Raw genomic sequence first — 25,760 nt, 5'->3', positions numbered from 1 at the left:
AGTCAAGCTGGTTAAATACGATTTTTTTTGACCCCTTCATTATTTTAATTATAATTTCGCTTAGTTTGAAGTGTAATATGAATTTAGAAATATATTTGATTTAATTTTGTTGTGTTTCAATACATAACTTATTTTTAAAGCAATATCAACCGGCAGAGTTGAAGTGAGTGCCAATACAATCACTGTTAATACTAGGGATGGGACGGTGTATCAAATTTCAATATATCGCGAACCCAAACATTTACGAAACATATTGTGGCGTAACTCGATATTTCAAAATTTGCAACATTGTTTTCTGTCCATGTGATCATAAATTAAATGACCTGTCAAACATCATAATCTCTCTATCGCTTGATTTGACCACTACTGCACTTTTTTAAAGTGCTTGAATTTAGCTTTTAGAGATTTTAGTACTGGAATACCTGGAAACTTGTTTTGATGAAAAGTGCTTTAGATTAAAACGGGTCGTTTCCTCCGTGTAATGTGTGTCCATCAAAGATGAGGCGACTCCGCTTTCATTGAATAATGTGTTTAAATATCCTTTCTGTTCTTTACAGTCAGATAAAAAAGTAAAAAGAAATATTAATTTTAATCTCACACAGCATGGATGCACTAAAGAACTGAAGTTCGCTGAACCGGAACACTGTGAGGCGTTTGTTAACTCTTAAAGTGACAGTACCTTTTTAGCGTTTCTTATAGAAATCAATGTAAACTCAGTGTTTTTACATTTAAATTGTGCACATTATTTCAAACAGTGATACAAACAAATGATTAAAAAATAAAATATTCACTTTCACATACTTTTTCTGGACAGGTTTTGTTCAGTTCTGTTGCTGATCTGCCTGAATGAACCCCACAATTTTTGAAAGCTTATTTGTGATCTTTTCTTATAGAGAAAAGTAGGCCTGTCACGATTATGAAATTTGGCTGACGATTAATTGTCAAACAAATAATTGCGATTATGATGATTAATTGTCTGTATTAGGGCTGTGATGTTTAATTGTCTCGTTAAAGGATTTCACGATTAATTGTCATATTTTTTAAGGTGTGCTTTTTTCTGCATGTGTGATTCATACACCTTAAGAAGTAATTTTACATATTTAACTTCAAATTTATATAAATAAATAAATAAAAAAATAGGAATAAACTATGATTTCCTTTTAAGGCTTTAAAAACTTAAGAATGACATGAAAATATTTCTAAATACTTAAAATATGTCTCTGTTTTTGGTCAGCTTTAGTTTTGGTCAGTTTTATTTTACATTTACACTTATTTTTTTTAACTCATATATTTAATATTTTTTAAATAAAAAAATATTTTGTATATATTTGATCATATTTATTTAATATTTGTATTATATTATTGCAAAAGTAACATTTTTAAAATATTTTCCATTACATGATCGTTTAAAGTGAAACCGGAGCGCTGTGCGTTCACTATCAAAGTTTATATTTGTTGTTCGGGAGTTTGGCACGAGCCTCTGCTGAAGTCGTGCACATTACAGTGGTTCATGTGCTCTTCAGGACAGCAACTGATCTGGTTGATGTCTGCAGTTTGGCTCAGTGATGCTCGGACTCGGAGTTCAACTGAATAACACACAAACTCGCAGTTAGATCAAATAAATTTACATTTATGCATTTGGCAGACACTTTTATCCAAAGTGACTTACAGTGCACTTATTACAGAGACAATCCCCCTGGAGCAACCTGGAGTTAAGTGCCTTGCTCAAGGACACAATGGTGGTGGCTGTGGGGATCAAACCAACAACCTTTTGCTTACCAGTTCAGTGCTTTAGTCCACTACACCACCACCACTCCATGAGCACCAAATAACCACGATCAGACTTGTAGTCTGATAGACTGAAAAACAGCTTCTTCCCACAGGCTGTAAATTCCTTAAGCTCCTGTAGATCTGTTTTTGGGGGGAGCAGCTCCACCTGTGCTGCTATAGATCAACCCCAACCAACACACACACACTAGGACTGATCTATGATGAAATACTTGTTTTGTTGCATGTCCTGCCACATTTTGTAATGTCCCAGCATGCAAATACATGTTTTTTTAGGGCACTTACTTATTATTCTGTGCACTTTTCTATAGGTGTAGGCACTTTGTGTGAGCTATTTGGAGGAGATGATGCTACTTGAGCATTTCATTGTAAAGCAATGACAATAAATCAATAAATCAATCAATCAATCGATCAGACGGTTATTTAATAATCGCGACAGGCCTATAGAAAAGTATATGAGAAACTCTTATTATTTAAACTTTGAGTATTTGAGTATATTTATTTTGTGTATAAAATAACTTTATTTTGATGAGAAATGATAGTGTATTTTGCTCACACATATTTTCAGAAAATAAAAACACTTCTGTAATATTTTGTCATTTAAGTGTTATTATATCAAATTGAGATAAAATAGAATCATGCACCTCATATCGTATATCGAACCGTGAGATAACCATATCGTCCCATCCCTATTTAATAAAAGCCATGATTTGTGTGTAACTTGATTAATATAATTAATAATAAAAAAAAGTGCTATAATTTAACAGAGCGTACATCCAAATTCTGATGAGAACCACATTTTCCATGCGTATAAAAGGAGCGTGTCACTGTAATAGAATTATGCCTGACACTGATCAAGGACACAGTTAATGCGCAAAAGAACATAAGTCCATATTTCTATTCTTCTAATTCATTGCATACAGTCCATTTACACTATCAACTTCTTATGAATGTGCTGTCTTTGTTTATAACACTGGTGCTTGACAGGCAATGGATATAATAGGACGCAAACGATGCAATAACCGGAGAAGAACATTAGAATTAAATTGCACTTGACCCAGCCCATTAGCGCTTTGTGCGCACAATCTTGCAAAACCCACTTGCACTTAGACTTACAGCATGCTTGCACGAAATCACCAAAACTAAAGTCAACGTGGAATCAAAATGAACTATTTACTTTACATGTTTCTGGTTTTATTATACACATTTCATTAGTACATGTCATTCTTCATACTTTCATCAAAATGTGATAATTTGCTCCACCTCTAAAACAGTTTTCCTTTCTCGGGAGATGTCATTTAAGTCACGCAGGCTATTAGTTAATGTTAACCAATAGTCAAATAGCTATTCATTGCTTTAGGTGTAATGCAGCCTTTTCAAAATCTTGCCAAAAGCTAATGCAAACTGCAAACTCACATTAAGACTCCATTCTGGTTTGACACACCCACTTTTCACTACCCAATCATATTCCATTAGTTAAAATCAAGTCCAGCCTTAATCCTGCCCCTTTTTTTGTTCTTGTTTAATATCCTGTTTCACTCTGAAATATGTAACATGTAAACATGAATTGAAATGAGTGGTGAACAGTTTCATGTTGACTTTAAAGCTTTAATGATACGTATAGAATATGATCAATGAATTCATCATGAAAACAAATATGACCACCAACCATGAGTGAAAACAGAAAATGTGTAAATGCAAAGACAGTGAGAGAGAGAAAGAGTGAGAGAGAAAGAGAGAGAGAGAGAGAGAGAGAAAGGCTAAAAAAGAAAAGGGAATTATGCTGCCGATTATCCCTGACAAAGAGGAAATGACAGGATGAGATTAACAGAGAGACAGCAATGTTTACATGCAAACATGCAGAAATCATCGTGTGACCAAAACTTTTTCAAAAAATGCTGAAATCATGTCTTGAGCAGGCTTGATTAAGCGGCAAGCAATATAAGCTGCACCTTTCACATAAATCTGAGTTTCTCTTCTTAACAGTCGCACCACACATTTTCTTGGTCACTTGGTTTCTATTTGTATTGCATCACACTGCGTAGCCTCGCCCACCGTAAAATCTCACTGGTCCAAAATACCACCCAGAGATAAAGGTGAAGATGTGTCACTCTTTTCTGCATGCATGCACACACACACACACACACACACACACAGATGTTACCTTCACAACTCCACTAGATCATCCAGAATGGTCTTCTGTGAAACATGTGACCTGTGATTAGTCACACTCTCCACAAAATGACCAAAAGGAAAGGAATATTTTTTGGGTTGATATCAATTTGCACTCTGTGGAGCACGTCTGTGGCATGCCGTTGATTACCACATAAAATAACTTCGACTCTAGTTGTAAAAACAAACAAAAGCAATGCAATGCAAATGGAACTTGCGTGACTAGACCTTACAGAATGTGACCACCCGACTTGATGTGACGTATTCATTCAAAATTGTGCACACAAAGTGAGTAACAGTGTTTCCCATTAATTTACCTGTGGCAGCCCGCCACAGTTTCATAATGAACCGAAAATATTTTTACATCTCTCACTCCCAGTCAGTCAGCCCCCCGATGTACGCGCGCATGCTCACACACACATGCACTGAAACCAATTATCTAACGTTAACGTTAGACCAGCGGCTCTGACAATGTAAATATTTTCAGCATCTGAAGAGCAAGTTCAACACCGGTAACCACTTTTGCTTTATTTCTTTGATGGCTCACAGGGGTCGACAATAACGTATCCCAGACAAGAGGATTTTTGAAGGGGCAAGTGAAAGAGAATTTTACTTGCCTGACCAGACAAGCAGACTGATTAAAATGGCAATAACCAAAAAATAACCGGCTATATTTGTGATAGCCTAGGCCTGCGTCACTTATTAGAAAGTTCATATTCTTATTCTGCTGTTGAAAGTAATCCAGAGCATGTAATTATATAATTTGCAAGCGATCTAGTAACAGCTGCACCGTTTGATTGACAGGTGGCGTATGTGTGTGCTGAACATGCGCGTGTGTTCTGAAAATGGTCACGCTAATGTTATTTTATTACAGACTGTTTACTAGTCTTGAATAATTACTTAAGAACTTGAAACCATTCTTCCATGATGAAAAAGTATCTCTCATTCCATAGAACTATGAGCACCCCTGCTGTTAATGATGGCAATGGAGGCTTTCCTTTATTTGACAACCATATGTAACATAAAATAATCATCATATGACAATAGCCTCCTCCCCTACCCAGTGCAGTTTACATTTCTGCCACAGAGAATTGAGTTGATTGCATAGGTAAACTACTAGGTTGGGTGTCGGTCATAATTTTTGAAAATTATACAACATAAACTTTGAAATGTTACTTCAGCATGTAACTTTACAATGCTTAAATGGCGAGCCCTGGCTCAAATGTATGCTCTAGTCAATTTTATGTTTTGACCATTTGTGAACTGCATTAAACTCGTTTATGTCCTGTGAGTGTGACTTTTTTACCATGTCATCACCATTTATATCTATACAACCAGTGTGTTTATGATTAAATTACTACAAGTGCACAAAGTTCTTCATAGATCTAGCCTTTTAATTTTGCTCTCAAAGTGCACCAGATTGATACATTTAACTTTAAAATGTACAAAACTTTCTTATGGGGGAGCATGCCCCCGGACACCCCTGGATGGGTAATATCAATGGTTTTTGTCCTAAACTTTATTCTCAATGCCTGCTACTTCGACAGATTGAATGGTTATGATTATTCACGTAGCAAATGCATCACAAAAGGCTTTTGTAATTAAATGTGTGATTAAATGCAAAACATGCAAAACCTTTGTATTTAAATAAAACCGTATCTATAAATTTGTATTCTTTTGTTGAATTATTATTAAATATTAACATAAGGACTATAAAAACAGTACTAATATGAATTAATATTAACAGTGCTGAGAGTAATCCGATTACAAAGTAATTAGTTACTGTAATCTAATTACTGCTTAGTCAAAAAAGTAATCTTAATTCTTGTAATCATATTACAATAACTCATTTTCAGATAATTTAATTACTTTTAAGGATATTACTAGGGTTATTCATATTTCTCAAATAAAATAATATGATATACCAGTATGTATGTTTCATTTTAAACAAATGAGGGTAGTATGTAAATCTGTTTGTATTTTGCATTTGTAATTTTCTCTATGTAAACAGTCCCGTTTTTGGTCTCCTTGCGCATGTATCATGCAAAAGTTACTGTGTTTACTGACTTTACACAAACTTTCAAGACAGGAGTTTAAAAATGTGGATATCAATTTACACAGATAAGGCAAGTAAATTATGATACTTGTCTAATGTTAACATGAAAACTGTTTAAGGGTCCATGACGTGAAGCTTATTTTGTTTTGTCCAGATCATTTATATTATTCAAAAATACATGAAAAATGCAATTCACATAAAACAATTACTTAAATAGACCTCTACTATGATGAACATGTTTTCAATTTCTGAGTTAAAAATAAGGGGGCAATACAGCGAAGCTGCTGGAACCCTATTGTATTTGTACTAATTTTCTTCTTTTTTTTTTCTGCCCTAAAAGTGTCTGGGCGTCAGAGACCATAAGTCGTGGATGGTCCCAAATCCCCCCCACTACTCAGGCACACAAACGCACACCCATCTGACACTAGGTGGCGCTGTAATAAACACTTTTACCTTTTGGCTCATATCTCTGCAACCGTAAGGGCTAGAATCAAAATTCCTACAACACGTATATCACTTTCATGTCCGTCTATAATTTTTTCCCGCTATTTAGAATTTTTTGAAAAACATACTTTTTTAACTCCTCCAAGACCGTTAGTCCGATCAGCACGAAATTTGGTATACATCATCTACAGACCCCCCTGACAAACATCAAATATTTCTCAAGATATTAACAATATAATTCCTTTGGTTTAACGTGATTGATCAATATATACTCAATGCAAACTCCAAACATACCCAAACTCGATATACACAGTCAACAGGACATTTAGAAGATTTCAACAAAGTTTCGTACAATTCCACCCCTAGTTGGCGCTGTGATAACTTTGCAGCTGTTTGAGCGACAAAGTTCAAATTAAATCTGCATCTTCTTTGGTTCAAATGCTAACATATTCTTAAAAAAGAGATTCAACAAATTAACATAAATGGCCGCCAATGGCCAATCAAATTTCAGAACCTTATAACTCGTATTGGGAATGCAGAGGGTTATGGAAATTACTATACACAAGCAGGGTATCTACACGAAGCCACATATCAAATTTTGTGTCTATCGGCCACATGGTGGAGCTATAATTAGCTAATTCATGATTTTGCTAATAACTCCGGAACCGTATAGGCTACAGTACAAATTTGTAGCTTCTCTGAATCCACCAGTGCCCTCAAATCGTATGGTCACTTGAATTTCCATTTCTGCAAGAATTGTTTTCTCCAATTTCTATTTATTCGAAAAAGCTACTTTTTTAAACTCGTCCTAGGCTGTTTGCTCGATTCTCACGAAACTTGGTGTACGTCATTTACAAACCCTCCTGACAAAAAGTTATCAAAATAATTTTTATACATCATATTGTTACAAAGATATAAGCAAATATATTTTGGGGCATGGCCTATAATGACTAATTGGCCTGTATCTTGTGAGCACAATTTTCAAACTTAACAAAACTTTGGACACATAGACAAGAGAACACTCTGAGGCAACATGCTGAGTTTCGTTCATTTTTTATGATAGAGGGGGCTATAATTTAAGAAAATCCTAATTGTGCAACAGCGCTCAAAGCAGTTAAATTAACTCTAGATCCGTATAGGATAAAAATATCTTTTTTATTTCTGTGAATCCATCAATGCCTCCAAATCATGTGATCACATGAATTTCCATTTCCGCAAAAAACTTTTCTACCATTTAGATTTTTTGGAAAAACCTACTTTTTCGAACTTGTCCTAGGCTGTTTGCCTGATTCGCATGAAACTTTGTATACATTATCTACAGATATTCCTGACAAAAAGTTATCAAAATATTTTGATATGGTAAATCATTTGGTAAATAGGTTTTTGGGTATGGCCTATTATGACTAATTGACCCATATATTGTGAGCACATATAGTATGTTAAACTGATCAAAACTTAGTATACATGCACAAAATAACATTCTGAGGTAACATGCAACACAGCTCAGGCGAAAGGTGTGTGTGTTTCAGGTAAATTTCTCTCGATCGTGAAACATTCTCAGCAGTTTGGGTGTGTGATGCTAAAATACGGGACAAACGGCATCATGTATGGATTTCATACGGAACGCAATTTTTTCACTTAATTACGGGAGGATTCCTTATTTTACAGGACGTTTGGAATATTTTGCTAATTAATTTTACCTGATACTGCCTCAGTGTGAGGGTGACTCTCTCTCTCTCCACTCACCGTCATAAATTCTCTCAGTCGATGATGACGGCGACAATGGTTGTCATACGCGCGTATGGCCCCAACTACACCAATGATGTGGTGTAACCATCAAGTGAAAGGTATTAAGGTCAATTAAATCAATTTTTTTGTAGAAAATGCTATAAATGTTTTTCAAAATTTGTGAAACCAAATTAGACATGAAGATTACATTTCTACGAACTAAAATTGTGTGTTTTAAACTATATATTTAAAAGATTTCTCATTTTTATCACCTCGGACAACCTTATTTGTCAATGACCATTAAATCTTGTGGTGATACTTTAAAAATGACTGTTTATTTTGGTGTTTATCCCAGTGCAATTCAGACTTCCATTGTTAGCCCATAACTTAAAATTTGATTTTTGTTTGTTTTTAGCAACTGAGGTATGAGAAATTATTTTCTGTGATAATAAACAGCACATCACAGATGCTGTATATAAAGCTCAAGTTGTGTTTAACCCCGAATCCTCCCCTAAAACAAATCACACCCGGCTAATCTGTTTAATTCGTTTCCCAAAGACAGGATGATGTAGATCCAGATGATTTTCCAAGCATCTTTTTGCAGTGTAATGTCTTGCATTTTTGCTCAGACTTACAAAGTAGATGTCAGTGGTTAGTCCGATCTCTTCCTCCAGCGATGTTCGGCTCTGTGACTCTGACATCTGTCTGTTCGGGTCAGGACCCTGTGTGTTTGGACTGGAACAGGACTGCTCCACTGTTTCAGGGGTCTGAGCTGTTTTGAGGGCCCCAGCATCGGTCAGAGAAGCTGATTCCTGTGGAACTGTTGGCTGCATGATTGTGTCATCAGGAAATGTTGCCTGGGAGACAGTTTCCTGGGTAACTGATGCTGATGGTGCAGTTGTTTCTAGAACATCATCAATAACGACAGTCTCGCTCACTTGAGTAAGAACCTCATCTTCTTTTGCCACTCTATAAATAAAGAGAGAGCAAATACAGTCCAAAAAAATGTCTTGTAAGAAATGTTTGAAATACTATTATTGAGCCAGTACATAAAAAATAGGATTGGAATTTTCTGATTAAGAGCAATCTTCATTTGAACGATCCCGATATCGATTCTTAAATCACAAGATCAATCTTTAACTCTATGTCAGGTCGATTGCAAAGACAACTGGTTGATCTCGTTAACAGGACATAAGGAAAAGAGAGACACTACATAAATAATGAGAATCTTAAAGATCACTCTATTTCCTCATTTCAGCTCTCGCACACTGTTTGACTTTAGCAAGGCTTCAGTATTACAGTTTCTAAAACGTTCATTTATGGATTCTGCAAAATCCATAAACCAACTCTTCTTAGTTCGGCACATAACTTGTCCTGCACCATTTGTCATACACCCATGCATGAGGTTTCAAATCAACCAGCTTATTAAGGAGAAATGTGCTGACTTTTATAAGCCATCGTACGATTTTTGCCCAGGCGGTAAAAAACTGGTCTATGGTAAAAAACCCATAGACTTAACATTGACAGGAAATCTGAGGAATCATATCTCCAGATTAGAACATTATAGAGATATGGTGGTGGGCTCTTTTGACACAAGCTAGCAAGCAATCTTTAAGAATCACCTTGGAAACTGCCTAGCCACGCCCTAGCAACCATCCAGAGCACCCTAGCAACCAAAGCCCATAGACTTCTATTGTAAATGGCTGATAGGGTTATCTTCAGATGAGAACATCATTGAGACAAGGGGATTGGCTTGTGTAACTTGAGCTATTAAGCAGCTATTGAAAATTATCCTGGCAACTGTCTAGCCACACCCTAGCAACCATTCAGAACACCCTAGATAATGAGACTTGTTTTAAGTGAATATATCTTATTCAAATAGTTTTTTTCTTGTTTTAAGTATACAGTATACTGCATCTGACTAAATTTAGTGATGTTTTATGCTTCTCATCAAAATAAGAATGTCAGTATGTTCATGTTGTGATTAAGTGTATTGATACAATCAGAAACTGGATTCATATGCATTATTATTATAATGTTTACATGTACTTGTTTTCTGGAGTTGTGTGAGTCAGAGAGACATCTGGTTCAATTCTCTCCTCTTCTCTCTCTCTCTTCACCTCCACCTGGACAGTGATCGTCTGCTGGTCTTCCTCGTGTACATCCACCACTTCCTGTATCCTGAACAACACATAAAACAAGCAGATTAAGCTAGGTGCCCACTGTCCGATTTATTCACGGCTTTTCAGCCTCTGGCCTCATATAGATAATCTCTGGAAAAAAGTGAGTTGGTGCACTGAGTCGACATGTCCATAAACATGTTATTACAATGTTAAATTTCCAAAACACATGGTATTACCAGGGTATATGTCCAAAAAACATAGTACTTCCATGATAAATGTCCAAAAACATGGTATTACCACGAATGATGTCCAAAATGTGGTATCACCATGGCATATGTCTAAAAAACATGGTATTACCATTGTATTTGTCCAAGAAACATGGCATTTCCATGATAAATGTCAAAAAAAAAAAGAAAAAAAAAAAGGTATTAACATGACAGATCTCCAAAAACATACTATTTACATGATCTATGTCCAAAAACATGGTATTACCATGATGACAAATGTCCAAAAAACATGGTATTACCATGGTGTATGTCCATAAACATAGTTTTACCATGACAGATGTCCAAAAACATGGTTTACCATATTAAATGTCCAAAAACATGATATTACCATTGTATATGTCCAAAATATATGGAATTACCATGACAGATGTCCAAAAAACATGGTATTACCATATTAAATGTCCAAAAACATGGTATTACCATGGTATATGTCCAAACAAAATCAAGGTATTACAATGGTTTATGTCCACAAACATGGTTTTACCATGACAGATGTCCAAAAAACATGTTTTTACCATATTAAATGTCAAAAAACATGGTATTATCATGGTATATGTCCATAAAAATGCATGGTTTTACCATGACAGATGTCCAAAAAACATGATAATACCATATTAAATGTCCAAAAACATGGTATTACCATGGTATATGTCAAGTCAAGTTAACTTGACTTGTAAATGTCTAAAAACATGGTATTACCATGGTACATGTCCAAAAAACATGATATTATCATAGTACTATGCCCAAAATGATAGAACCATAATACTATTCGGTACATTTTTGTTAGTGCGGTCCTACTGACTCTGGCTGGTCTTTTGGAAAAAGAAACCATTTTTAGTTTCTCAGAGAAAGACAGTGGACATAGCTTTCATGGACATGGCATTGACCAGTGAATATAGCATTTATGAGCTTGTAACATCTACATAGCTTAATTTGGTTCTAAGACAAACAGTAGGACACAAAAACACAACCAAAACACTGTAAACAAAGCTTACCTTCCCTCAGCGTCTTTCAAAGACAGTGTTTGCCTCCTGTGAAGTAAAAAAAAAAAAAAAAAACAGTTTTTGAAGTAAATAAAAGATAAAGACCGTGTACTTTTATTTAATACACTGGTTAATGGTGTGAGACGTGAGCACCTATAGCGCGGGTGTTCTGTAGTGTCCGACGGGGAGCGTTCGGGGATCGATATAGATGTGTTTGAGGACAGAGTCGTGGCCGCGGACGCTGTAGTCGCGTCCTCAAATGACGGTGGAGTGCAGGACTGCAGGCCTGAGAGTGCAAATAAACAAACAAGAAATTGCAAAACAATTCAAATGAACAGAGTGGTTGTCTCACAGACAGTGTGTACAGTAAAACCCCATAACACTTTTTTGGCAGAGTCAGAAAACATTCATATTCCTTACGGGTGTGCAGTCCATAGAAATGTAAATCTAACATTCAGCACGGCTTAAAAATCGCCACTGGAATTAAATGCTGTTTTTAAGTTATCGTTTTAAAATCAATAACCCTATAGAGAAAATGAATAGAGTCTTTACTGCCAGAACCACACTGTAGCACTACAGTCTCAAACTTAATTTCACCAGTAATTGCTAGAGATGTTACCATCGTTCTCGAGCACGGGGAAACTGTGAGCTCCTCTCAGATCATAGATGTTCTTGTCTCTCTCTGATGGCAGCTGACAGGCAGACCAGGCCGCCCCAGGGCCGCTGAATTTGGGCACATTGAGGGCCACCCGCCCCTTCTTGGCAGGAGAAGCCTTGAGTGCTGGAGAAAGCAGACACGAGTGAGCTAAAACATGTCTTTAATAGATTATAGCCTATATTAAGAGTTTCCATTGACTGTTTATTAAATGTAATTACTATGTTACACTTCAATCATTTATACTTACAAGTGCTTTTCTTAAACACATTACTGCTCATGAATCTGAAGAATCGGTCAGCGTAGAAGTTCGGCCTGTGGACGGACACAGTGTCCTGGAAGACAGAAGAGACAAGGAAGAGCTCAATGGAGGATTCAGCTTTATGATCCCTCAAGCGCACCCTAGAGGAGGGCAAACTTTGTGTATCACCGGAAACACATAATGACAGGGAAGCAGAGAAGATCACGAATGGAAAGAGACGCTCAGACGTCAGTAAACACACTCACAATATCTACAGTTTGAGCGACGAAACCGAACACACTCGATCCTTATCAAAGTCTATCCACCATCTCTTTGAATCTCCACACACACACAGCTCATTCAAAAATAAAGGAGGCCACAGAGTGGGATTACAGATAGTGCCCTATATTTAATATTAACCTCCACAGATCAGACACTGAGCCCACTGCTCCCTTAAAATGAAACAGGCCATATTTTAGCAACCATTCCTTTACTATTTCATTTACACAACATAGCTTTCTCTTGCAAAGTCTACATACATTGTGACACGTTCAGAAAACAATCTGTGCTGAAATATGCCATTCAAACTGTTCAGATCAGACTGAATTGATCAGGGATCTTGTTAAAAGTAAACTTCAGCCACTCGTTTCTTACGTTAGGACTCTGTGGAAGGATCTGCAGAGCTGTAGGTGCTACACACAGTCAAGATTTGGCAAACTTCTTTATTGTTAACTAAATATAAACTGGAATAATAATATCTATCCTACTTCCTCCTTATTACGATACTTAGACATGACTGGGTGGGCCAATTGTCTAAAAAAACTATTTTAGAACGAGAGGTTTTTTCTGCTTACTTTCAATAAATAGTTATTTTGGACTGGGAAGGGAATATTAAACTCTTGCATTTCAACAGAGCAAGGAAAATGTGATTTCTCCTGATATGACCAGCCTGATCTCATGAACATTACATGACCGTGGCAACATTTTTGCAAAATTACATTACACGTTTTGCTGCAGTTTCCCTGTGATATGTCCAGCGGGGGGCGTCAAAAGCGAGTAAAATGGTGTCGTAATCAGACAAGGTTTTATGGTGAATATAAGACTCCCTAACCTAAAACTTTAACCTAAACCTAAGCAACAGTGTTCTAAAAGCTACTGAGAGTTGAACAAAACAGACATCCTTACCCTAAACCAACGCCTAAACACATTTTCTGAAGCAACCAAGTCATTTCGTGTCGTTTCTATGACACTTCCGTCTCACATGTCACATTGCGTGCTTGGCTGGGCTCCATCATCGGTCTTCTGAGTCCAAAGTCCAACACTATCAGGTGAGCTACCGCGCAAGCTAATCATACAGGAATACGTGTATAAATGTAGGTGAGTCTGTAATACAAGCGTTAAAATGTGGTGTTGTTAAAATGATGACTTAAAGTAAAAGTGTTATGATATCATAACATAGCATTGTGTGAGTAATAGTGTGAAAAATAAGTGTTAATAAAGTCATAATCAGTCGTTGTACTCACGATTTATGTGAAAGAGAATAAAACGCAGTTGTTGTAGCACCTCTTGTGTAGCAAAACGTAGAACACGGCACATTAAAGGCAGTTTGCAATATATGACCCCTAGAGTGGAGCTGTTCAGGTTGTAGTCTAAAAACCAGAAAGGCAATTAGCATTTTCAAGCCATGGTTAGAGTTGTTTTAGATTTATAAGTGAAAAAAAAGGCCTGTGGTTAAAATTAATTGAAGAGACTTTTACATTTTGTTTTAGGACATAAATTACACACAGTCACACCTCAAACGTTAATACTGAAAATATTGTGTTTTTTAAAAACACATGTTGCTATCACAATGCTAATTTAGGATTACAACTCTCATGAGCACGTGAGCTACATGCTTAACGAAATGAACGACTGTTGTAGTTCTTATTTAGTGGCAGGTTAGCAATATGCATTTTTAAAAGACACAATGGCTCTTCGAGTAATTTTCACCACAGATGTTATTTAACTCGTAATTTGAAAATCCCTGTTCTATAAACCCATAGGAAATTCTTGAGGGAACCTACTGCATGTGAATTATCACGACTGAACAGCTCTGTGGTCCTGAGATGGCAGAAGGATTATGATCCATTACAGTGTCAGAAATTACCTTTTCCATTAAGACGCAGCAATTGCCCCCTGGATTTGATTTTGAGGGGCATTTTGTACATTTATGAGCACATATTTTATTTAAAACATAAAAAATCTACTGTGTCATCCTTTCATTTCAAATACTTCATTTACATAGTTCTCCATCTGAATAACTAGATTGAGAATACAGTATATTACCTCTTACTCAAAATTAAATCAACATCAACTAATTTGTAGGCAGTAATATAGGCCTAGAATAAAATATTAAAGGAATAATTCAAGTTCAAAAAAAGTTAAACTTAATCGACAGCATTTGTGGCATAATATTGATTACCACAAAAATGTATTTAGACTGGGTTACAGTGAGGCACTTTTGTACAACTGAAGTGAATGGGGACAATTTTTTAAATACTCAATTGTTTAAAAGTATAGCCACAAGACAAACAATATACATGGAAACATAATTTTAGTGTGATAAAATCACTTAAAAACCTTTTCTGTGTAAAGTTATGCCCAATTTACAACTTTGTTGCCATGACGATGTAATGTCAGTAAACCCTAAAACCCTAACATGACTGTAAAAAAGATGATTTAAACAATTTTACAGCTCAAATAACACACAAGTTTTAACAGAAGAATGAATGTTAAGTGCTTTTATCAAATTATAAGCTTCATATTTCTGCCTTTTAAACCCTCCAAAACTGGGCTCCATTCACTTCCATTGTAAGTGCCTCACTGTAACTCAGATTTGTGCTTTTTTTTTTTTTCAGTCAAAAAAAAAACGTTTTGCGGTAATCAAAATTATGCCACAAATGCTGTCAACTGAGACTGAACCCATTAAGATCTACCGGTACATCAGATGCTACAAATAAATGTTTTTAAAAAATTTGCCCCCACATTTTACATTTTGATGGCAATTTTTCCCAATAAGCCCCCCTTCATTTCTGTACATGATTCATTACAATTGTCATGACGGTGTATTTGATTGTGTTTATCAGGATCAGTGATGACTTTCTATCTGTACTCACCCCATCATGTACCAAAGCCTTCCACGTGTGCTCCAACTTCTTAATGAGTCTGCAGGAAATGAGAGTGAGACAGAACTCAGAAATGCTGAGTATCATGATGTCAATGCGTTGGATTTGTGTTACTTAATGCAGTTGTGACGGGGAGGAGGGCATGGCTGGGCCGAGAGGATGCATGCCCGGAGCTGAGTTGCCCAATCAGCGGGAGAGGGATAAATGAGGAGCCGGCGATGCCCGAGAGAGAGAGAGACACACGCGGCCGCTCTGTGTGTGTTTCGTTATGTTTCAGTTTTATGTTGGTGTCTCATTAAAGTCTTATTAATCGTTAATCCGGTTCCAGCTTCCTCCTTTCCCGAACCTTGTTGCACCGGTGCCGAACCCTGTTACACTAGTGCCGAAATCCGGGAAGGGAGGAAGAGCACGCTGTCCGGGAGAACTTGCTGCTGCTGTCCGCCAGGAAGCGGATGACTCGCTGTCGTCCGCCAGGAAGTGGAGGACTCGCTGTCGTCCGCCAGGAGGCAGAGGAGCCTTCTGTAATCTGCCAGGGGGCAGAGGAGCGGCTGAGGACCGGGTCCAAAGAAAAGCGTTTTCTTTTCTTTTCTCTCTCCCCCCCCCCCCTCTCTCTTTGTCTCTCCCACTCTCTTTCTCTCTCCCCTCTCCCTCCCCTCGTCCAACCCAGGTTCCCAGGAGACAGGGAAGACCAGCCGGCGATGGAATGGCTGAAGGGGCAACTCCTCACCTCCAGGAAGGGGGGGGTAGTAAGTCAGACCGGAGGTTTCCCTGGACTGAATCAGGCAGTAGGGGTATTTGACGAGGAGGAGGGCGTGGCCGGGCCGAGAGGATGCACGCCCGGCGCTGAATTGCCCAATCAGAGGAGCCGGGGACGCCAGAGAGAGAGAGAGAGAGAGAGAGAGAGAGAGAGAGAGAGAGAGAGAGGGAGAGAGATAGAGAGAGAGAGAGAGAGAGAGAGAGAGAGAGAGAGAGAGAGAGAGAAAGACGCACGTGGCCGCTCTGTTTGTGTGTCGTTATGTTTCAGTTTTATGTTGGTGTCTCATTAAAGTCTTGTTAATCGTTAATCCGGTTCCAGCTTCCTCCTTTCCCAAACCTTGTTACAGCAGTCATTCAGAAATGTTACATGAGAGCATGTGAAACGCAGATTAACAGACCGATATGAGATCCAATGACATGACACAGTCCAGACTGAGAGAGAACAGCATATTAATTCTGTGTTACCTGTAGGACTGCAAGATGTCTATGATGCCGATGAAAAGCAGGAGTCTCTCTCCTTTACCACTGACGGCAGGGATTCCTCCCATTCTACAGAGAGAGAGAGATCATAAATAAGTGGAACAAATAAGTGTGCACTCAAACAGAAGCAAAAGGTTTCCACATACGTGTCTTCAGTGTCTATAGAGTCTCTGCAGGAAGCTCCTCCCTGAATGGACTCCATGGCGGTGGAGTAGAGTGCTCTCTGAGTGGTGGGTCTCTTCTCGTCACTGCTGCCCTGCGATCCCTCCATCTGCTGCTCGCGCTCCGCCTGATCCACATTATGAACCCCCAACAACAAACTGTAGTCCATGATCTTAAAACTCTCCAACACCTGCACAGACATCATACAGCTTCATTATAGAACAAGCCCACAGTCTTACAGGGTCTCTAAAACCCTTACACGTATACCAAAAAATATAAGATATTATATTTATCCTCCTGAGACTGAGGATATTTCAATTAATATTTCTCTAAAAACGCACTCACCAGACAGTCTCTCTGTAGTGTTTTGACCAGAGCGTTGTGTGTGTCCACATCCAGCTGAAGTCCATCCGGGACGTCCTGCATGAAGTCCAGGTCTTTGAAGGTGGGCTTGGATTTCTCACGCTCTTTCTTGGACGCTCGGCGCTTGTACGTGGAGCCCTTGAGGTCAAACTTGAGATGCATGCGGAACACGCGTGGCAGAACATTATTCATCACCACGATACGAATGTTCTTCCCGCCCGACTGAACGCAGTACAGACCGAAGAACTTAGGCAGCAGCGTACGAGGGTTCTGGTTCAGGTTCTGAGAGATTAAAGAGCAGAGATAATCGCCACTTAATTCAGATGTTTGCCTTCTTTGTTCTTTGTCACATTGGCTCTACTTGATTATTAATTGTGCAACTTAGAGTAAGTTCAATTCGACAACAATTAGACTGTAGTGGGATATGGAGCACTGAAAGCACCAAAAATTGAGATATTTCTAAAATGTTTATTTAGGTAAATCTGGAAAAAAAAAGGCTTAAACTGCTTTTTTGGATAAAATTGCCTATTTTTCCAGAGTTACTTAAATACACATATTTAAAAGTATAGACCAGTTTTCAAATGTTAATATTTACAAAAGAATAAATGTAGGAAAATGTTACATTTTTAAAAAAGGTTTATTTAGCAAAATCTGTAAGTATTTAGCATTTTCTTTGAAAAAATTATTGGGCTTAAAAAATAAAATAAAAAAAGAGGCTTAAAATGCTTATTTGACCTAAATAAGCATTTTAAAAGTAGTGCGGTTTTGAAATGTTCATTTTTACTAAACAATAAATATAAAATGTATATTTAAATAATAAATGATAATAAAAATGAGACATTTCAAATGTTTATTTAGATAAATCTGCCATTTTTGTTGTTGGGTTTTAAAAATTAAAAATAAAACAAGAGGGCTTACAATGCTTATTTGGATAATATAATTGCCTATTTTTTTCCAAATGTACCTAAATATGCATTTTAAAAGTAGTGCAGTTTTTACATTTTAATATTAACTAAACAAATGTATAAAAATTAGACATGTTTGAAATAGTTTATTTAGGTAAAAGCAATTTTACCCCCAAAAAAATAAATTCTGGTTTTAAAATAAAAAGAAGAGGGCTTATACAGTAATGCTTATTTGGGTAAAATTGTCTTTTTTCAGATGTACCTACAGTAAATAAGTATTTTAAAAATAGTGCAATTTTCAATTGTTAAAACTGACTAAATAATAAATACAGAAAAATTAGAAACTTTTCAAAAATGCATAATGTAGATTCCCACAAGAATTAATTTCGAATAGTTCCTCTTAAGAAGCAGCAAAAATCGAGGTTACAGTGAAGCACTTACAATGGAAGTGAATAGGATCAATCCGTAAACATTAAAATACTCATTGTTTCAAAAGTAAAGCCACAAGACATAAACAATATGCGTAATAACATGATTTTAGTGATAACATCACTTACAAACCTTTTCTGTGTAAAGTTATCTCCAATTTTACAACTTTGTTGCCATGACAATGTAACACCGTAAACACCGCTCTTACAAAAAGTCTAAACTTGCCGCATATTTGCAGCTCATTATTTTCACATGCAAATTAACTTGTGATTCACCGCAAATGTTTACCAGAAGTTTGCAGCTCTTCACCAGTAGTGGTAAACCTCCGGTAAACCTTTGGCAACAATGGACAATTTGCCGCAAGTTTGCCGCAAAGCTCATATGCATGTGAAAATTATCTATGGTGAATTTGCGGCAAATTTGCTGTGAACTCTCAATTTTTGTAAGGGTGCAATCCTGGTAATTAAGTGGTCCACCAAATGACAATTTCAACAACTTTACATTTAAAATCACTTACTACCCTTTTCTGTGTAAAGTTTTAGCCAATTTTACAACTTCGTTGCCATAACGATGTAATGTCAACATCTGTAAGTCGCTTTAGATAAAAGCGTCTGCTAAATGACTAAATGTAAATGTAAAGCTTCACATTTCTGCATTTAAACCCTCCAAAAATCATCCCCATTGACTTCCATTGTAAGTGCCTCACTGTAACCCATATTTTTGCATTTTTTAAAGAAAAGGAGGGACAAGTCATGCCACAAATGCTGCCGATTAAGATAACTTATATTAAACTAGGAATATTCCTTAAAAAAATTATTATTATTATTATTAATTTTTTTTCATTTTAAAAGTAGTGTAGTTTTCAAATGTTAATATTTACTAAACAATAAATGGACCACTAAGGAGGATTTTTTGGAGTATCCGGAATCTGTTGCCACAATTTTGCTATCTGCTATGTGTTTATAAGCTGCACTTGTGAATTTGTAAACCGTTCCCTTTTTTTAACTATTCATGTCCATGGATTGATAATATCTAATTATAATAAGCCTATGACTACTATACTACATACTAACCCTAACCTTCAGTTTGATGTATTGTTAAATTTGAATTAAGACATTAATTGTTTCCTTTATGAAGCTGTCTTCCTTGTGGGGATCATGAGTATCTCTTTAAAGATATTTAACCTGTAAGATGGGACTTCCATTTCGACATCTGCCATTTGCCAATTTCTCCCATTCATTGTAATAAAAGTGCTCCGTCTACAATTAAATAGTCTCTGGTTGTATCTCCATTATTAACCACAATTATGAGGTGCTGAAAAAGGTCACAGTGCTGTGGCAAGTCATTTTCACTGCAGCACACTTATATGATCTAATTCATAAATTCTATACCCACTTAATCAGCTAAAGACCGTCCAGGGTGATGGTCGACCCCTCAGGCACCTCAGCCGCCCACACACGCTCATTATCGGCTGGATCTTATTAGCCAACAGAACACAAAACTTCCAAAGGACTCCGTTTGAATGATTTCCTCACTAAAAGATCCTAAAAGTATTTTACTAGACCTAACCCTGAAATGAGATGAAGCCAAAACTGGAACCTTGGAAGCGTTCAGATCTTCAATATTGGAGAAGATGACTCACCATGTAGTATCCAGGCAGCAGCTTCTGCAGAAATTCAGCCTCTTTGTGCAAGACGGTTTTGAGGATGAACTCATCATCACGAGTGACGTAGAAAATAGAGCCACTGGCCCCAGGGTTCGACAGCTCGATCAAGGGCTCATTACAGAGTGAATACTGCAAAAAAAAAAAAAAAAAGGCAAAACACACATTTACTGCGATCAAAAAAGTCTTAAATCATGGTTGTGCTTTCCATGATTGGGAGTTGTTTTAGCTTGACTCGGTTTACACATTTCATTCAGTGTCACCTACAGTCCTACTAGTGTTTTGAATTATGTTCTGTCAAAAAACAAACTACGGTGAAATGACCAAAAATGAAAACTGTCATCATTTACTCACCCTCATGTCATTCTAAACCTGTACGAATTTCTTTATGTAACTGTTACAAGCTTTATGTAACAATTCGGGGCAGACAAGCTTCAAAACACGGTAAAAGCATCACGTCAATTTGACTTGTGCGCTATATTCCACGTTTTCGAAACACATAATTTAGATTTGTCTGAAGAACAGACCAAAATGTAAGTTGTTTCTCTAAAATCAAGTTTCATTCTGTTCCTCACACAAACCATATGACTTTGAAAATTGCAATATAGCGCATAACCATATGGACAGCATTTATGGTGCTTATGTATTGCTTTTTTGTCCTTTTTGGAGCTTGAAAACCCTAGTCACCAGACATTTTGTCTAACATCTCTATGTCATACATGTTTGGAATGACATGAAGGTGAGTCAATGATGACAGATGTTTAATTTTTGGATGAACTGCTCCTTTAAAAACAATCTGCATAAGGATTTGTCTCACAGTGTGTTTTCAGTGCTGGTAATCGCCATCTGTCTCAGGTAGTGAGACACACACACACAAAAGCATTAGAGCCAAAAGTATCACAACTGCTCCAGATACAGTGCATCCGGAAAGTATTCACAGCACTTCACTTTTTCCACATTTTGTTATGTTACAGCCTTATTCCAAAATGGATAAAAATTCATTATTTTCCTCAAAATTCCACAAACAATACCCCATAATGACAACGTGAAAGAAGTTTGTTTGAAATCTTTGCAAATTTATTAAAAAAATAAAAAATAAAAAATAAATCACATGTACATACTGTAAGTATTCACAGCCTTTGCTCAATACTTTGTTGAAGCACCTTTGGCACCAATTACAGCCTCAAGTCTTTTTGAGTATGATGCTACAAGCTTGGCACACATATTTTTGGGCAGTTTCTCCCATTCTTCTTTGCAGGACCTCTCAAGCTCCATCAGGTTGGATGGGGAGCGTCGGTGCACAGCCATTTTCAGATCTCTCCAGAGATGTTCAATTGGGTTCAAGTCTGGGCTCTGGCTGGGCCACTCAAGGACATTCACAGAGTTGTCCCGGAGCCACTCCTTTGTTATCTTGGCTGTGTGCTTAGGGTCGTTGTCCTGTTGGAAGATGAATCTTCGCCCCAGTCTGAGGTCCAGAGCGCTCTGGAGCAGGTTTTCATCAAGGATGTCTCTGTACATTGCTGCATTCATCTTTCCCTTGATCCTGACTAGTCTCCCAGTTCCTGCCGCTGAAAAACATCCCCACAGCATGATGCTACCACCACCATGCTTCACTGTAGGGATGGTATTGGCCAGGTGATGAGCGGTGCCTGGTTTCCTCCAGACATGACGCTTGCCATTCAGGCCAAAGAGTTCAATCTTTGTTTCTCATGGTCTGAGAGTCCTTCAGGTGCCTTTTGGCAAACTCCAGGCAGGCTGTCATGTGCCTTTTACTGAGGAGTGGCTTCCATCTGGCCACTCTACCATACAGGCCTGATTGGTGAAGTGCTGCAGAGATGGTTGTTCTTCTGGAAGGTTCTCCTCTCTCCACAGAGAAATGCTGGAGCTCTGTCAGAGTGACCATCAGGTTCTTGGTCACCTCCCTGACTAAGGCCCTTCTCCCCCGATCGCTCAGTTTGGCCGGGTGGCCAGCTCTAGGAAGAGTCCTGGTGGTTCCAAACTTCCTCCATTTACGGATGATGGAGGCCACTGTGCTCATTGGGACCTTCAATGCTGCAGAAATTTTTCTGTACCCTTCCTCAGATCTGTGCCTCGATACAATCCTGTCTCGGAGGTCTACAGACAATTCCTTGGACTTCATGGCTTGGTTTGTGCTCTGACATGCACTGTTAACTGTGGCACCTTATATAGACAGGTGTGTGCCTTTCCAAATCATGTCCAATCAACTGAATTTACCACAGGTGGACTCCAATCAAGTTGTAGAAACATCTCAGTGATGATCAGTGGAAACAGGATGCACCTGAGCTCAATTTTGAGTGTCATGGCAAAGGCTGTGAATACTTATGTACATGTGATTTATTTCGTTTTTTATTTTTAATAAATATTCAATTTCAAACAAACTTCTTTCACGTTGTCATTATGGGGTACTGTTTGTAGAATTGAGGAAAATAATGAATTTAATCCATTTTGGAATAAGGCTGTAACATAACAAAATGTGGAAAAAGTGAAGCGCTGTGAATACTTTCCGGATGCACTGTATGTGTAATAATGATATTACAGCATTCAGAGTTTAAATTAAATTAACCTTCCCATGAACCTCAGCATAGCTCTGCTTAACACTGACGCCCACTTTTGGTTTCAGGAAATCCTCCAATAAAGAGTTAAGCGTTGAATCAAAACATCCAGCTATGTGGTAAATTGCAACTTTGCAACATTCGATTTGAAAAAATAAATAAAAACGTTTCAAAATAAAATAAAAGACACATGTACAAGATTTTCTGAAGGGAATTAATGATCTATCATCATATAAAGCATTGATAATTCAGTCAGTCTGGGTTTTTGTGTCCTTTTTTTCAGTATTTCAGGTGAAGATACAGAATAGGCTCCAGGTATAAAGGAATATTCCGGGTTCAATACAAGTTAAGCTCAGTTGACAGCATTTGAGGCAGAATGTTGATTACAACACAAAACATTATTTTGACTCATCCCTCCTTTTCTTTAAAAAAAGCAAAAACTGGGTGACAGTGGGGCACTTACAATGGAAGTCAATGGGGACGATTTTTAAACATTAAAATATTGACTGTTTCAAAGGTTTAGCCACAACTATGGCGTCAGATTAATATCACCAGATAATAGACTGAGTGAAATGAGATTTTATCGAAAAATGTTGCTGTTAATTTTAAATATTGGAAAATATTTTGTGAATTCACCTCATAGAAATTCAGGTTGTGAAATTCAGATGATACGAATGTGTTATGAAGATCTTCATAACATATTCGTTAAACATTATAAAATGTATTCATACAATATACACTGGCAGCCAAAAGTTTGGAATAATGTACAGATTTTGGTGTTTCAGAAGGAAATTGGTACTTTAATTCACCAAAGTGGCATTCAACTGATCACAAAGTATAGTCAGGACATTACTGATGTAAAATACAGCACCATCACTATTTGATAAAAGTCATTTTTGATCAAATCTAGACAGCAGCCATCACTCCAACACCTTATCCTTGAGTAATCATGATAAATTGATCATTTGGTACTAGAAAATCACTTGCCATTATATCAAACACAGCTGAAAGCTATTTGGTTCGTTAAATGAAGCTTAACATTGTCTTTGTGTTTGTTTTTGAGTTGCCACATTATGCAATAGACTGGCACGTCTTAAGGTCAATATTAGGTCAAAAATGGCAAAAAAAAGAAACAGCTTTCTCTAGAAACTCATCAGTCAATCATTGTTTTGAGGAATGAAGGCTATACAATGCTTGAAATTGCCAAAAAACTGAAGATTTCAAAGGTGTACACTACAGTCTTCAAAGACAAAGAACAACTGGCTCTAACAAGGACAGAAAGCGATGTGGAAGACCAGATGTACAACTAAACAAGAGGATAAGTACATCAGAGTCTCTAGTTTGAGAAATAGACGCCTCACATGTCCTCAGCTGACAGCTTCATTGAATTCTACCCGCTCAACACCAGTTTCATGTACAACAGTAAAGAGAAGACTCAGGGGTGCAGGCCTTATGGGAAGAATTGCAAAGAAAAAGCCACTTTTGAAACAGAAAAACAAAAGAAAAGGTTAGAGTGGGCAAAGAAACACAGACATTGGACAACAGATCATTGGAAAAGAGTGTTATGGATCTTAACCCCATTGAGCTTTTGTGGGATCAGCTAGACTGTAAGGTGCGTGAGAAGTGCCCGACAAGACAGCCACATCTATGGCAAGTGCTACAGGAAGTGTGGGGTGAAATGTCACCTGAGTATCTGGACAAACTGACAGCTAGAATAACAAGGATCTGTAAAGCTGTCATTGCTGCACGTGGAGGATTTTTTGATGAGAACTCTTTGAAGTAGTTTAAGAAGTTCTGAACATTGTTTTCAAATTGTAATAGTAATTTTTCATGTTATTAATGTTCTGACTATACATTGTGATCAGTTGAATGCCACTTTGGTGAATAAAAGTACCAATTTCTTTCCATAAGAGCAAAATCTGTACATTATTCCAGACTTTTGGCCACTAGTGAACCTTTTTGTGTTTTCGCAGTCATTGTTTAAAATAATTTTTGAGCTGTTTCCATCACTTTGGGATTGTCCAAGAGAGAGATGGATTACATCGACGCTCGTTTGCTCTTCCTTGCATTCCCGGATGTCATCCTTGGATTTTGCCACCTGAATGTCTCAACCAGTATTTACCAACCTGAATATTGGGACCTTGACCTGAAATCCACCACTTGAATAAAAAATAACCTGTTTCACAACACAAATTTGAGTGAATTCACCTCTTGAATTCAGAGGCTTTTTCAAATTCAAGATCTGGTGATATTAATCTGACGCCATACACAAGATATAAACAATATGTGTGTTTACATGATTTTAGTGTGATAAAATCGCTTACTAACCTTTTCTATGTAAACTTACAGCCAATTTTACAACTTCATGGCTAAAACTAACCGTGAAACCTTAAAATGACTGTAAAAATTATGATTTAAACAACTTTACAGCTCAAATAATACATGAGTTTTAACATAAGAATTAATGTAAGTACTTTTTAGTTTCTTTAGTAACCCTCCAAAAATTGGCGCCATTGTAAAGTGCCTCACTGTAACCCAGATTTGTGCTTTTTTTAAAGGAAAAGGAGGGACAAGTCAAAATTAATTTTTGTTCTAATCAACATTATGCCACAAGTGCTGTTGATTGATCTTAACTTGTACTGAACCCAAAATATTAGTTTAAGATAGTCTAGAAAACCAGACCATCCTTACCATTGGAAACCAGTCTGGTAGCCAACAAACCAACTTCAGTAGGGGAAAAAAATCTGATAAATAAACTAAATAAACTATTCAGATAAATGCAAATATA

General features: G+C 37.2%; 1 protein-coding gene across 4 annotated transcripts in view; it reads right to left on the bottom strand.

Moving 5' to 3' along the window:
- The window catches only part of LOC127440426 (phosphatidylinositol 4-phosphate 5-kinase type-1 gamma-like), a 77,040-nt gene that overhangs the window by 11,807 nt on the left and 39,473 nt on the right, over positions 1-25,760 (bottom strand). For all 4 annotated transcript variants that reach the window (XM_051696981.1, XM_051696982.1, XM_051696984.1 and 1 more), the window contains 11 exons: positions 20,379-20,531; positions 17,385-17,684; positions 17,024-17,229; positions 16,863-16,946; positions 15,633-15,681; positions 12,487-12,571; positions 12,201-12,362; positions 11,735-11,867; positions 11,594-11,629; positions 10,238-10,369; positions 8,824-9,157 (listed from right to left, as the gene is read on the bottom strand). In XM_051696981.1, the coding sequence (XP_051552941.1) occupies positions 8,824-9,157; positions 10,238-10,369; positions 11,594-11,629; positions 11,735-11,867; positions 12,201-12,362; positions 12,487-12,571; positions 15,633-15,681; positions 16,863-16,946; positions 17,024-17,229; positions 17,385-17,684; positions 20,379-20,531 (1,674 nt within the window). The remainder of the gene's footprint in view (positions 1-8,823; positions 9,158-10,237; positions 10,370-11,593; positions 11,630-11,734; positions 11,868-12,200; positions 12,363-12,486; positions 12,572-15,632; positions 15,682-16,862; positions 16,947-17,023; positions 17,230-17,384; positions 17,685-20,378; positions 20,532-25,760) is intronic.

The sequence above is a fragment of the Myxocyprinus asiaticus genome, chromosome 5 (assembly GCF_019703515.2).
Source record: "Myxocyprinus asiaticus isolate MX2 ecotype Aquarium Trade chromosome 5, UBuf_Myxa_2, whole genome shotgun sequence".
Classification (NCBI taxonomy): Eukaryota; Metazoa; Chordata; class Actinopteri; order Cypriniformes; family Catostomidae; genus Myxocyprinus; species Myxocyprinus asiaticus.
The sequence above is the reverse complement of the archived record's forward strand: the minus strand, read 5'-3'. Positions and strand labels throughout refer to the sequence as shown.